The sequence below is a fragment of the Larus michahellis genome, chromosome 2, assembly GCF_964199755.1.
Source record: "Larus michahellis chromosome 2, bLarMic1.1, whole genome shotgun sequence".
NCBI classification, from domain to species: Eukaryota; Metazoa; Chordata; class Aves; order Charadriiformes; family Laridae; genus Larus; species Larus michahellis.
Window position 1 is genome coordinate 12,127,525 of NC_133897.1, and position 13,690 is coordinate 12,141,214.

At 40.1% G+C, this 13,690-nt stretch overlaps 1 protein-coding gene across 9 annotated transcripts in view; it reads right to left on the reverse strand.

Annotated features, from left to right (window-relative positions):
* Positions 1-340: 340 nt before the first annotated feature.
* The window catches only part of DIP2C (disco interacting protein 2 homolog C), a 325,086-nt gene continuing 311,736 nt past the window's right edge, over positions 341-13,690 (reverse strand). For all 9 annotated transcript variants that reach the window (XM_074574168.1, XM_074574167.1, XM_074574165.1 and 6 more), the window contains 5 exons: positions 12,814-12,871; positions 11,577-11,651; positions 10,325-10,499; positions 8,373-8,496; positions 341-3,496 (listed from right to left, as the gene is read on the reverse strand). In XM_074574168.1, the coding sequence (XP_074430269.1) occupies positions 3,244-3,496; positions 8,373-8,496; positions 10,325-10,499; positions 11,577-11,651; positions 12,814-12,871 (685 nt within the window). In that variant the 3' untranslated portion in view covers positions 341-3,243. The remainder of the gene's footprint in view (positions 3,497-8,372; positions 8,497-10,324; positions 10,500-11,576; positions 11,652-12,813; positions 12,872-13,690) is intronic.

A 13,690-nucleotide genomic window follows, 5' to 3' on the forward strand; every position in this document is an offset into this window, starting at 1 on the left:
TTTTACAGTACTAATGCTTGTTATTGCTTCTCACAAAATGTTACCAAGCTTACAATAATCTTTACACTTTCAGCAAAAATGTGAACAGTATATTTGAATATATTAAAAAGAATTAAAAAAACATTTCACAAAAAACATTTGTTGCCATATGAAAGTCTTTCAGCAATAAATGCCCACACCAGTATTTAAACATTGTTAAAAGTATAATGATCTGTACTAATAAATTATGCAACAAGAGAGGTAAACAAAATAAAATTACAGTATAGCTCTCCATGTTCCTCCACCGAGCGTCCGCAGCTCTCGGAAGCTCCATTTTAGATGACTAATTAAGAAACTGATATTTTCAGAGCAACAAAAATAAAAGCTTTTATTTGTTCATTTGAATATAAAACAGGCGTTATCACAGATGTACAAAGCGTACTGGTGGTTTAACATACAAGAAGGTTGCTGTCCTTTGCACATAAAAATTTTTGTTTGAAACTGTGATTGGCTGAGTTTTACATGAATTTCTCTAACCAGTCACCACACTCTATGAAATAACGCTGCTAACATTCAACTGATAAAAGGGACAGTCTTCCCTTGGGTAAAGTGTCAAGCAGGATTAAATATATATAATAAACAAGCACCATGAGGAATCTGCTCCTGTTTGATTAGTTTTGTGTTTAAATGTTCATTGTGTACCCTCTTTTTTTGTGCATGTGCATCAAGTTGATTACATGGTTTTGTCTGACTCCAAAAGCACAAGGTCACAAGACAAACATTTTATACATTCTCATGAATGGTTTATCTACAGTACAGTTTCTAATACAGAACAATCCTTCTTTATTGCTCAGTCTGATGGTGCTTAAATGTTTCCTTCCTTTTGCTTGCACAACAAAACCAGAAACTCAGTTTATCGTTTCTCTTAACTCAGGATTTAACAACCACGGATGACAGGTTGCAGAAGAGAGCTGTTATTACCTGCGTTTCACAACTGCATTGCAGTTCTTTTATTCTCTACAAATGCAAAGTTGACTTCGTGAAGGTTAAAGTGATGCTTTGAACGCCAGCGAGATTTGTTTTGCAGTATTGAGATCAGCGATAGCAGGACTTCACAAGTTAGTTCACACACTGCAATTATGTTTGTAATCAATCAACGTCTTGTCTGAAACCTTACAACAACTTGCCATTAAGAACAGATTTTTATTCTTTTTAGGGAGCAGAAAATGAAGTCGACAAAATATAGGATTGGTCTGCAGAGCATGAATCGGGCTATTCACAGGACGGTGAAGGCGGAAAGGGTGGTCGGAAAGAAAACGCGTCTGACGTGGCAAGATGCTCTGGACTGTACATGCAGACTAAAACGCCCCTACCTTTTAAAAAGATTTTAAACACCCAGCATCGAGACTCCCTTATACGTGATATAAACATGGTTACATTTGCCCTGCAACAATCTTAGTCATGCATATCCGGTAATGAGAGCCAGCACATGAACGCCATTGGGGACAATAAGAAAAGCATTCTTGGACTGCGGCTGGTAGATCCCACTCGTGATCACCAACGGGTCGATTCAGTTACGGCCACGTGAAGGAAGGGGAAGGTTTTAAAAAAAGGGGCCCGGGGTGCAGGGAAGACAACAGAACTGGGGAATCAAACCTCTCTTTTATCCAAAGGTAGTAAAATGAAGGCAGCTGTGATGCATGTTTTCCTACTCTTCTCCCGCGACGGCCTCAGACGGGAGACCGCGGGACGACTCCGTTCTTTACACAGGCAGATCAGTTCCTCCGATGTTTTAATGCGTTTAGGGACTAGTTAGCAGATGCACGATTCGTGCCAAACCGGCTGTAGTGACTGTACGCTCCTCTCTGTTAAGGAATAAATTAAAGACCATCGAAACAATCGTTTCCTGTAAATGTAAACTGGATGCATTGGCCACCGAGCTACGTGTCCTAGCTGAGAGGCAAATTGATAACTCTGTGCAAATAACCCCAAAACTTTTCCTTATAGCAATAAAAACACCAACTAAAACAACGAAAAAAAAATTGTGCAACAAAGTTCTGCAGCTAGACAACAGTGCTATTCCTCAACCTGCCTTTTCTAAGTCTAACAAGTGTATGCACATGCCAGCACGAATAGTTATTGTTGCCTCCATGGCAAAGAAAAGAAAATTATTGTAGTGCATTTTTAGTCTTAAATTCATTCACCGCCTTAAAGGCAGCAATAATTCCACTTGCTGGTATCTAGAGGATTCTTTTCGACAGGGATACTTAGCAATCCAGGATTGCTTTTTTTTTCCAAAAATTTGTGAGTAACATTTGATTATCTACAGTGGGAGACACCATGCAAGTGACAAGTACTGCATTTTAAACTTTAAAATCTTTTGTCATTAGTGAATTTATATTTCATATATATATATTTGATGTGATACTATCCACTCAAGATAATACAACACTTTGTTTTTATATTAGCAAACATTTCAAGAGTTTAATATTCTTGAATGTTTTTTTCTCTTTTATACTTCTAAAGAGATCAAAATAAATTAAACGTTTTGTACATAATTACAGAAGAAGTAGTTAACTTATTTTATCTTTTTAGTTTAGTACAAAGATATTTGCAAGTTCATTGCCGAAATACCTTATTTATAAATTTCTTCCATTCTAACGCTAACAGCAAAGGCTCTTCGGCCTTTGGGCTTTCAGCATCTCCGACAGAAAGCTGCAAGGTTTCTAATTGAAAGGTGCTACTTTGGGTATTCTCCTCGTACCACTACACAGTTTCCTAAGATGTGGGATCTAAAATGGCTTAAGTTAGTAACAGATCTGTATTCATCAGCTTTTTATGACATATTCAAACAAATGAAGAAAACAATTATTTGTGTTAGTATGCAAATCTTTTTAAAAGAATCCATTTGGAGGGCAGAATAAAAAAAAAAAAATCTACTTCAGCTTACTTAATGTAAAATACAAAGCCACATTTACTCAAAAAGCAGTATTGTCCAATAAGCGGGGAAAAAAAAAAAAGTTTAAAATGGGCTTTTCCAACACACTGAAGGGCCTTACCCCATAGTCCTTCTTTTCTAAAATTTAGTGGTAAAAGAAAACATTTCACATTTTATTTCCTGCCAATCGTGACTGCTTTGAAAAGTCGTAATAGAAACAGTTCCATTCTGATGAGTGTCAGCATCTTATCTGCACACTTTTTTAGTGGACACCAAAAAATTTTATACATCTATGGTAAAGTCCATGGAAGCTTTAAGGTACAAGACTACATGTTGTAGGCCACATAGATGGGATCTAGCTGGTCTGCCAAAAATCCATCTCGTAGGTGCATACGTTGTTTCTCTCCACGGGAGTTGATAGGAATTACACCAATGTCCACAACCACCACCACCCCTACAATCAGATAGTGTTCCTCCAGGACCACGTTGGTGACCAAAGGAACCAGGTCCAAAGCTTCTTGCTCCGATCCATCCAGCTCAACTACAACGACCAATAAATTTGTCCAGGTAAACACCGCACTGGAAGGAAAGAAAAAATAATATTAGTGCTGGGGTTTTTCTCCCCATTTCATTTTTTACCCTTTTCATTTAACCTTGGTTACTCTTTTTGTTTCAACTCCTAGGGCTTCTTCTGTTTGCTCATCACAAAGCCCAAGTAGCAAGAGAGACCATGCCTGGAGGCAGGGCAGAAGAGCAGCCCCCCTAGCTCTCACTTTTACATTGCTGCAATACTAAGCACTGGGATAAACTTTACAGAAACGCGAGTCTAATCCTTGCCCATCATGTAAGGAGGTAGTGAGACAAGTGGGGTTGTCTCTGAAGCCAGAGGACTGTCACAGCACTGCTGTGTTCACGAAGGCATGCATGAGCGATGTGTGGGTGGACGGGGCTTTTTGAAGAGCAGCCCAGAAGAGCAAACGAGGTTAAAAGAGGAGGCACCAAAAGGAACAGCAGGAACGTAGTCTAAGTGGAAAGATCTTTGGGATAAACTCTGCCTAGCGAAGGGCTGCGAAGCCCTGGGCGGGTTTACATGGCGTAATAGCGCAGGCTGCACAGGGGTTCCCGGGTGGCCGGGGAGGGGCCTTCCTCGCTTGCCCAGTGGTGGGCTGACATGGCTACGTGCCTTCTGGACTGGTCTGGCTGCTGTCCAGGCAGGTCAGAGCTCAGCACAAAAGGGCTGCGATTCTTCTGGACCAATTGGTTGATGCAGAAATAGGCAGTGTCTCCATCTGTTTTCTTTCAGCTGTGTTTTATTTCTGTTGGGTTTAAGGGGACAGGAGGTTTTACATTCCCTATTAACGGGTGAGATGGTCAAGGGAACACCATTATCACCAGTATCTCCTCTTTACTAAAACAATTTTGTAAGATCCCAACATTTTGGTTAATCCCTTGAGCCAAAGCAGGTAAATTTTGGCTTCTGCTACTGGGCATCTTTTCTGGCTAAGGACAATGCATTTATCCTTCCGAACATGGAGGCTGGGAGGGCATGGAAGTCCGGTGTGTGCTTCCCTCCATCCTCCTCCCCACATCTCAGATGTTTCCAAAGCCTCTGAAGTCCCACAAGAGGTCAACGGGACTGAGACTCCACAAAGAGCACTCTCATTCTTCCTTGCAGGTGTTTAAGACGCAGATGATGGTTATTTCTTCCTCTAACTTATTCCATAGTGTAAATAATAATATTCTACACATGTAACTGATACATCAAGCCCTGTACTTTACCCTCCTTTACCTTATAAAATCAGGGGATAATTTCCCAGAACTGTTTCGAGCATAACCATCTGAAACTTAAGAATGTATTATGTATATTAGCCAACTTCAAAAAGAGCTACCTACCCCAAGGTCAACGCGTGATTGAGACAGAAGTGCACTGTTTCAGTCTACTAAGACAATTCTGAAAATCCCTGTACTTTGGAAACATAGCTTACTTTGCCCAAAAGTTAGCTATGAAAATGTGCTCTATGTTGACGCTTAACGGAATGGATTTTAGGAGAAAAGTACTTACTGGTAAAAAAAATTTCATTTTCAGATCCTGCCAAAGTACTATTTGATTGAATTCTTATGTGCTTATTGATCTGGAAAACTAATGGACAGCCACAGCAAGGCTGTGCAGGCTCCCTTTGACTTACTGCTCCTGTGAAATGAATTTTAATTTGTAATTATGTTTTCACAGACATTCTAGTAAGTTTTGATTGATGCTGAATATTAACAAAGTCAAGTATCAGTCTGCACAGGTGACCATCTCCAGAGAGGTCCTAGAATTTTTATGGATTGCTGTACAAATATCTGAATTAGTATTATATATATTTTAACAAAAAAGCCTGGGGAAGTTTTATTAAACTATAAGTTAGCACTTAAACTAACTGTTAGCTTGTTACTTGGAAAAGCAATTTATGGCAAGATTTAGGAGCAGGTCCCTAAAACATGGCTTAGGATAAGTTAGCTTGTCTGAGTTCAGAGGACTGATTCCCAAAACCTTCACGAAGCTTCTGTTAAGTCCTAGAGCCATTAACACTCCGAAGAGGGTTTCCATTTAATTTAAAAACTCATTTCATTGTCATGATTCTAACTCACTGGTGATCACTTTAAGTAAAATAAAATATTGCCCTTTATGCTCTCACCAGTTGAGGTGAAGATAAACTGGCCAGCATATATAACTTATGAATACTTTCTAGCCCTCATGAATTAAAAAAAACCACCCCCAAAACCTAAAGACTAGGGACCCAGGAAGGCTGCACTTTCTTAAGAAATTACGGAGTCACACCCAGTGGATGCAACACAGCCGATGCGCTGAGCTGGGAATGGCCCCTCCTGCTGCTTCCAACCCACCAAACGCTTCAGGAAAAGCAAGGAAGTTGTTAGAACACCTCCAGAGAAAGAGGCCCATAATGGTTTTCTTCTCCAAGTATCTTGTGGAGCTTTACCTCTTTATCATTATGCAGAGCGAGAAAACCACTTCTTAGCAAATTCCAGGAAGCTACGTTCTGTTCCTCTTTCAAGGGTTTGAAGTTTAAATGAGTCAACAATGTGCTTTAATTAAAATACATACACGTACATTATTTCTCAGCATATTTTTCAGTATTAAAAACACTTTCAAAAATGCCTGCTGTAGTTATACATCACAATAAAAACAGACTGCGCCACTCTTTTGTGTGTTATGTATTGAGACACAGGGGGTCCAGGGTCAGAGGTTGTTGATTTTGTGATAAAATTTATTAAGAGACAAGAATAATGTTAAATGACCTTTTAGATCTGATTCTCAATGACAGAAGTTGCAGGATCACACGTTAGTCAACAAGTGACCACTTTCCTCAATAGCATTAAATGTTACAAAATGAGCGTGTGTTTCTTGGAAGCTGAGGCTATTTTTACAATCTACCGAGTGGACGTACCCAGCACCTTTCATTTGCCATAGGTATCGATGCAGTTAAATCCTTAATGGGTCATTGTCACTGACACAACAGTGGCCTCCAACAAGAATAGAGGCTCATGCCCCCATCCAAAGAAAGGCATATGCAAAGTACATCTAAAAGATTTAACTGGCCGTTATTTCGTCAAGGGGTGTTTCACACAAACAAGAGGAGGACCTCTAGGAGACGCTGAAAGAGAAGTCAGCAAAGTCAAGGACAGTCAGGACTAGGACTACGAATGAAAACTCATGATGGTGGCTTGAGGGGACTTTTAGGCAGAGCACTGGTTTAGGAAGAGGTTGGGAACTGTGAGCAAACCAGACGCTGTCATTCTGAACTACTGTGTGTCTGTTTTCTACAGGGACCACATCAGAGAAACACCTAACTCAGCAGCAATTTCTCTTTGAGGAAAAAACAAACCTGAAGACTTTCAATTTTGGCCCTTGGGCAAAGGGCAGTCATAGTACAGCATTATTTTTCTGAAATCTCATTCATGTGCCTTGTACATTATCACCCAACTACCGGGAAGTGTTAAGGCACCAAGAATTATTTCATGTACTTCTACCTTCTTGCAGAAATTCAGTGGCCTTTTTCTTCGGTCCTCCCAGCATACCCCAACCCTTTTTTTAGCTGCCACTACCCCACTCAGCATTCTCATGACAATGAAAATTCATGTGGTCTTGAAAAAAGGAACATAATTTAAGCATTTTTGGCCACTGAAACCCATGATGACCATTTCTGCAGTGTGATATGGCTACTTCATTCACTGCCCATAAGCTCACACTTTGAGGACATACAAATCTCTGACAAACAAACAGGTACTGCTGAACACATCGATATATGAGTCTGTGGTCATCTTGTAATAGAGCTGTCCCTAAATAGGAGAACTTTCCATCCGCTGCCGATACTGATCTGACACGTTTCAAGGAGAATTTCACAGCATCCTTAAAGTGTTCACACTGGTCTATATGAGGACACAGAATCCTCCACCCTGTGTAATGGCCAGCTGGCACAAGCCCACACCAGTTATGATGATGCTCTAGGGAGGAGCCAATAAGGCAAAACCTCAGTTACAAGTCAGCCAAGCAATTAACTGCCTTAATTTTAACAGATACTTAAGAAAAAAGCAAGGTGGTTTGACTAAAGGAACCAGTCCGGTGGCTGTGCTTCATTATTAAGTTTACTGCTCCAGGCCACACCTCTGTGGCCAGGATTGAAAAGAAAAATGGAGAGTCACGTCTTATACTCGCTAAATTGCTCTGGCTGTTGCGACAAGTTCGTTTCGGTTCAAAGGAGAAGAGCTGAGCTGAGGTTATATCAAAACAAAACAACTACCTGCCTCAAGTCTTCTGATGCAAGAATAATGAAAAGCAATTTGTTTTCATGTCGGCCTCGAGAAATTATTACCTGCTGTGTGCATTTGATGATGTGATATTGATTAAGACAACATCATTATTAACTCATTGATTTACTGCTTCAATTTCCATTGTGACCTTGATTTGATCACTGCTTGATTTATTAATAACCAATTCAAAAGTAACAGTGTCTTCACTAATAAAGATTATTAGTGTGTTCATTTATTTGAAACGTTTGCTTGCTTACTCCTTCTAAGAACAGCACTCCTAAAGCTTGAACTCATACCAGTTTGCTCTTTCTGGTTAGAACATACATCTCAAAACTCCAAGAAACAACTACTGACTTGCCTGAGAGCTGCTTGGCTCTCTCAAATTAAAAGTTTAATCCTCATTTGTACATAAAACCACACAAAAAAGAAACACATTGAATGATCTTAGCAGAAAACTGTCCTTCCTGATTAAATCCGTTTGTGAAAAGTTGCATCCTACAGACATATTTTACAGCTGGGTTATAAATCCTGTGACCATCCCGACAGGCCATTTCCTGGATCAATTGCAACATCCAAGAAAAAGCCCCAGACATTATAGATATTTCAGCTTTACATAAGGGCCCTGGTGTTACACAATCCTTACCATTCTGTGATGCTCTTGTGTGCTCTAATTACAGAGGTTTCAATATCGATCGGATGGTATCTCATCCCTCGTAACTCCATGGCTTCATCTAATGCACCCACAACATAAAGTGCATCATGGCGTTCTGGTTGTAACGAAAAAAATATTAATGATTCTATTCTCCAGAACATTAAATTAAAGAAAATGTTCACATTAATTAATAAGTAAAACAAGTATAACATTTGTTAAGTTATCCCTGAATTTCTGAAACCCCAAGGTGATTTCCGAACTAATGAGAATTTTCCATTACTGAAGTGCAACGCAGAGCAGAAAGCAGAAGAAAGGAAGGCAGAAACAGTATTCCCATTTGAAGAAGAGAAAGGTGGAAGCCTTTATCCAAAGACATTGAGACAAATTTCTGTTTTTCTTCCAGGTGGATGCAGAACAGACTCATTCTTTTTTAAGACAATAGGCTCCTTGTTTCTCTCTCTTTCTTTTGAAATAGAAAAGATGGATTTGACCCTAACGCAATGGATGATGTTCTGCCAGTGGCTTTGAGACGTTCATTACTGATGCTTAAGGTGTATTACAAAGGTGTTTATCAATAAACTAGAAATATGTGCTGTATGCCAGATAGCAAACTGCTCGTTCAGACAAATGGCAAGCTCTGGAGCGTAATGCTCTTACAGTACAAATTTTTCCCAACTACAGAAATAAATGAGGCTGAAATGACACTTTTTAAAAGATATTAGGCTGATAATAAATGACTGCATGTTATTGATAAAGAAATAACATTTGCTAATAGACTTATAAGCAGATAACTGGCTCTTTTTACATTAATTTACATAGTTGCATGGTGGTAATGTAATAGCAATATAACCTCTACCAGTAATAAAGGGCACAGAACTTTCTGCACTGGGAGCTAAATGGGGGAGGAGAACTGAGACGTAGCAACTCTTTGCCAGGAGAAGATTTAAGCCATTTGGACGCTTAGGTTGCAATATTCTCAGAGAATCCTGAATTTTCTCAAGGCTGGGCTATCGTTACGAAATGAAAAAAGCCTGTGCAACAGAAAGTAAATCTCTTCAGGAGGATGCTAACATAAGGAGATGGGCAGCAGTCGTAATCCACAGTGATTACTAAAATGCTTTCAGATTTGATGAATTCACTCTTTGGCTCAATAGCGGCTCTTGTAATTGCACTGACACGGGGGCCCTGGGATGGCTCCTGGGGGTGCTCGTGGCACTGCTAGAATCCATACTTTGCCAACAGCCTGGACGGCCACCTCAGGCAGCTGCCACTCGTGGCACTGTGCTCTGCAGAAATCACAGGGAAGCAACGTTTTCCCACGCAGAGACTTGGTGCACCCGGCAGTGTTGTTTGCTCACGTGTGGACATGAAATAAGAAACGTCATAAAAACAAGTAACAAAATCCTGCACCTTCCCGACAGAAACCCACACACCCCGTAGCTTCTCCAGCAGGCTACTGCTTGTCTTACATTTCAGTAACCATCCCCGCAGCCTTAACGATGGGGAGATTTGAGAAATGGACAGCTTCTGTAAATAAGTTTATAACAGAATAATTATCAAAGATGGTTGTCACAGGAGGGACAGGGCTCAGACTCACAACTGGGCTTTTTCTACCTGCATGAATGCATTCCTGCGGATACGAGTGCCAGAGCAAATTATGGCATTTTAACCTGTATTTCTTATTTTTCAAGCAGAAGCACTTGGCACATTAACAGTGCCAAAAAGTCACCAGTGGAGGGGATTTATAGCATCTGAGGCACAGCAAAGGAACAGGGAAATCTTGCCCTTTGTTTTATTTCCCGATTATTTTAACTGAGGCTTTTTTGGAGTTCTACAGGTTTCACAGACTGAACACATCAGGTACTGCAGGCCAAGAGACACCGTTTCAGCCTCCAAATAATGCAAATTCTGTGCATAGACCTATATGACGAGAAACCTCTTACCTCCATTTGCATCTGTGAGTTCTGTTCTTCTCAGGAACCCCAGATAGCCAGTTCGAGCCCAAATAGTCTGTGTGTCTCCAAAGCTGAGTCTTGAATTAAAATGATCCGATTGCAAAGATTCGTCTCCATAGATGGTAAAATACCCACTGGCGTTGTGAGTGCTGTGAACCCATATCTAAGTTAAAAGCAATTATACTGGTATTAATTAAAGTAGTTTTCCAGAATGAAGCATTATTGAAAATTCTTCATGCAAATATTTTTAGTCATAGCTCGATAATACTATAATGCCTTTCAACACTGTTTCTGAACCCTCAACTGACCCAGTTTTAGGCACAGAGACTCCAACCTAACCTCGCTGCAGCTGGAGTGCGGATCTGAGCCGTGCCTTGGGGAGCAGGATGCTGGCCTGACGTCCGCGGGGACATGCATCCTGCAGCCCTCCGGCCCCAGGTTAGCCAAAGACCTGCACAGCCTCCTGGAACGGCTCAGCTCGCTCGGAGGTCTGCTTGGTTATGGCAATTTTCAGAAGAGCCTATAGACCACAGTGTTCTTTCTATAGTCCTCCCCTCCCGGTTCAGTGTTTTTACTCCAGCAGGGCATCCTCCATGACCACCAGAATGATTATTTTAAAGGGTGAAGCCAGGGACCTTCACCTATGGAGAAGGACTTCATGGCAATGAAATCTTACAGACGAATCTCACAAATCAGATTGTAGTTTTAATTATGCCTAAACAAACTCTTCATTTTGTTAATTAGAACTTTAATTGCTCCTTGAAAATAACATTTGTTTTTCTCTCTAGAAACATAAAATAAATTAGAAAAACATATAGCCTTGCTCAACTTAGCTAATGAGAGTACTTCAGTGCGTTGGAGCACAATGATTATAAAAAGAATAGCACTAGAAAAACCATCTAGCTGAAATTAGACTAATCAATAAACTTGTTTTTCATGTATTTTTCCATCAGAAATAGCGAAGCACAAAGTAGAAAATACAATTAGAAAAAGTAGATTTTTTTTCAGTTTTTTGACAAAGGAGCTATTATTAGTATTTATCAAGTATGTTCCTAACAATTTTAATAATGATACAAATACCATGCTACACACTGTATACTATAAAGCTCTGTAGAATTCACAATGTTCTTAACTGGGCACTTGATAAGACATATTATAGGAAACCATTGGCACACACGATGACAGCTTTACCTCCGCACCTTAGTTCAGAGCATACAAAGGTTAAGTTTTCATGACTCACCTCACCAAGGTGAGAATCTCCTAAGGGCCCCTTTGTTTCTGGATTAGCAATAATGATACGTACTCCTGGGAGGATCTATTGAAAGAAAACATGAGGCAGTAAGAAAGCAGATACCAGCTTATGCAATCATATGCTGACTCTTCATCCCAAAAAACCTTCATTAGAAACTAGAAGAAACCCTTAAAAAGTTAAAATAGACTTGTAACATAAAAAAAATCAAATAGTCCATAGATGTAATAAATTCTGAGATATCTGGGAAATGCTACAAAGCCTCTTCGCTTTGTGAAAGCTGTTCCATCATTAAAAACTCCTCAGAAATCAAATGTTCAGCTACAATACAAAAATCCTGCCAAATGGCCCAGAGTACATATTAGAATAGAAAAAATAACCAAGACAAAATGCTAGCCACATGAAACTCTGGTGTGAAACAAAAAGAAAGCCAGAGGCATGACGCGTTCTCCCCAGAATGAGGGCCTGCCAATGACTTCATGTAACGGACATTCAATGACTACAGAAGTGGGCAGATGTTACACCCTCAAACAGAAAAGGGAGCATCCTCTGACCATGAGTGTTTGCAGAGGTATGGTTAGAAAGCTTCAGAGGAGCATCTGCAGTGTGAAGGGCGGTCAGTGAGCAGGGAGAGTCTCGGTGGCTCAGTGCACCAGTGACGGCACCTCTCCTTTCTCCCAGAGGCAGACCACACTTAGTACATCTCAGTCACCGGGGCACGGCCAGACACCGCAGTCAGGGACAGGGCTGAGGCAGCACCCCTGTCGCTGTGTGCTGGTCCTGTGTCCTCACCCTGTCCCCACAGCGGTGCCACCCACCAGGCACCGTCCCTCTGCAGGTGATCAGTAGCCCATGAGTACAGCATTGGTAACCTCAGGCCAGTTCTCAGTGGAGGTGGGTCTACATTGATAAAACTGTAGATAAAACATTCTAGCAGCACATTTGTTGGCTGTTTCAAGAGTGAGATGCAGAGGACAAAATACCTTCCTTTTGCATAAAAGAAGGAAATGCTTTTTGCATAGAAGAGGGAGGCGCAGCTTCTGAGAGAGCAGTAATGCATCAGTTACCGCCATCGTGCTGTAACCTCAACCGTAAAGAAACGTCTTCAGTCTGCACATCTGATAAAACCTTCCTCAACACTATATTAATGTAAAAATGAACAGAAATGGAAATTTACTGAAAATATTTACTATAAAAAAGTATGTTTAAATCTTCTTTCAGTACTTACTTTTCCTGACTCCATGAGTGGCAAACTATGTGGAGATCCTCTTTCAACTAAACGAACTCTGTAAAATACATATAAAAATAATACGCACAATACATGGTTGAGTTTATTTGCGTTTCATTAACATTTATTTCTAAAAGGAATTGCTAATGGTCGCAGAGATTAATGTTATTTTTGGAACAGATGAAGTTTATATCCTGTAGAAGATAATCAGGCCCAATATTTAATCTTAGTCAAGACTTATGGCTGGGAAAATAATGAAAAAAAGATGTGCGTGAATGTTTTCTTAAATATTAAATTCTTCAGATGTAGATGGTGCCTTTTATTTGTTTTTGATAGACTTTCGTAAATGGAATTCCATGCACAAATTTATTCACAACAAGAGGGATCTAAAATATTGATTTCCCACAAGAACATCATAAATGTCAGGGCACAGACGCAAAAGCATGTGAGCTGAGTGAGCAACCACATTCCACGAGTAGCTAACACTTAAAATCAAAGTCATATCGAAATAGCTCATAACCCGGCCACAGCTTGAAATCTGCATTTGCAATCTTTTAATTATTTTCAATGGACAGTGGTTGATAAACATTTTAATAACAACAAAAGAAATCATTTAATGAAAAATGTTATTACTGCTGAGGTCAGACCCTTTCTCTGAGTGTGGCTTTCTGGTCCTCTCTCTTCCTTTCTTAGATAACTTATTTTCCCACTATAGGAACAGAAATGGCAGCTCATCTTCAGTGGTATGATGGTCTGGAAGGAAATTCCTCATTTAACCTTAGAAAAGTACTCAGCAGGTTAGAATGAAAGAGACTTTAAAGTCCTAAAATAGCTGATGATCTCAGCCAGTAGATGGTGAAGAAAACTGTTAACATCT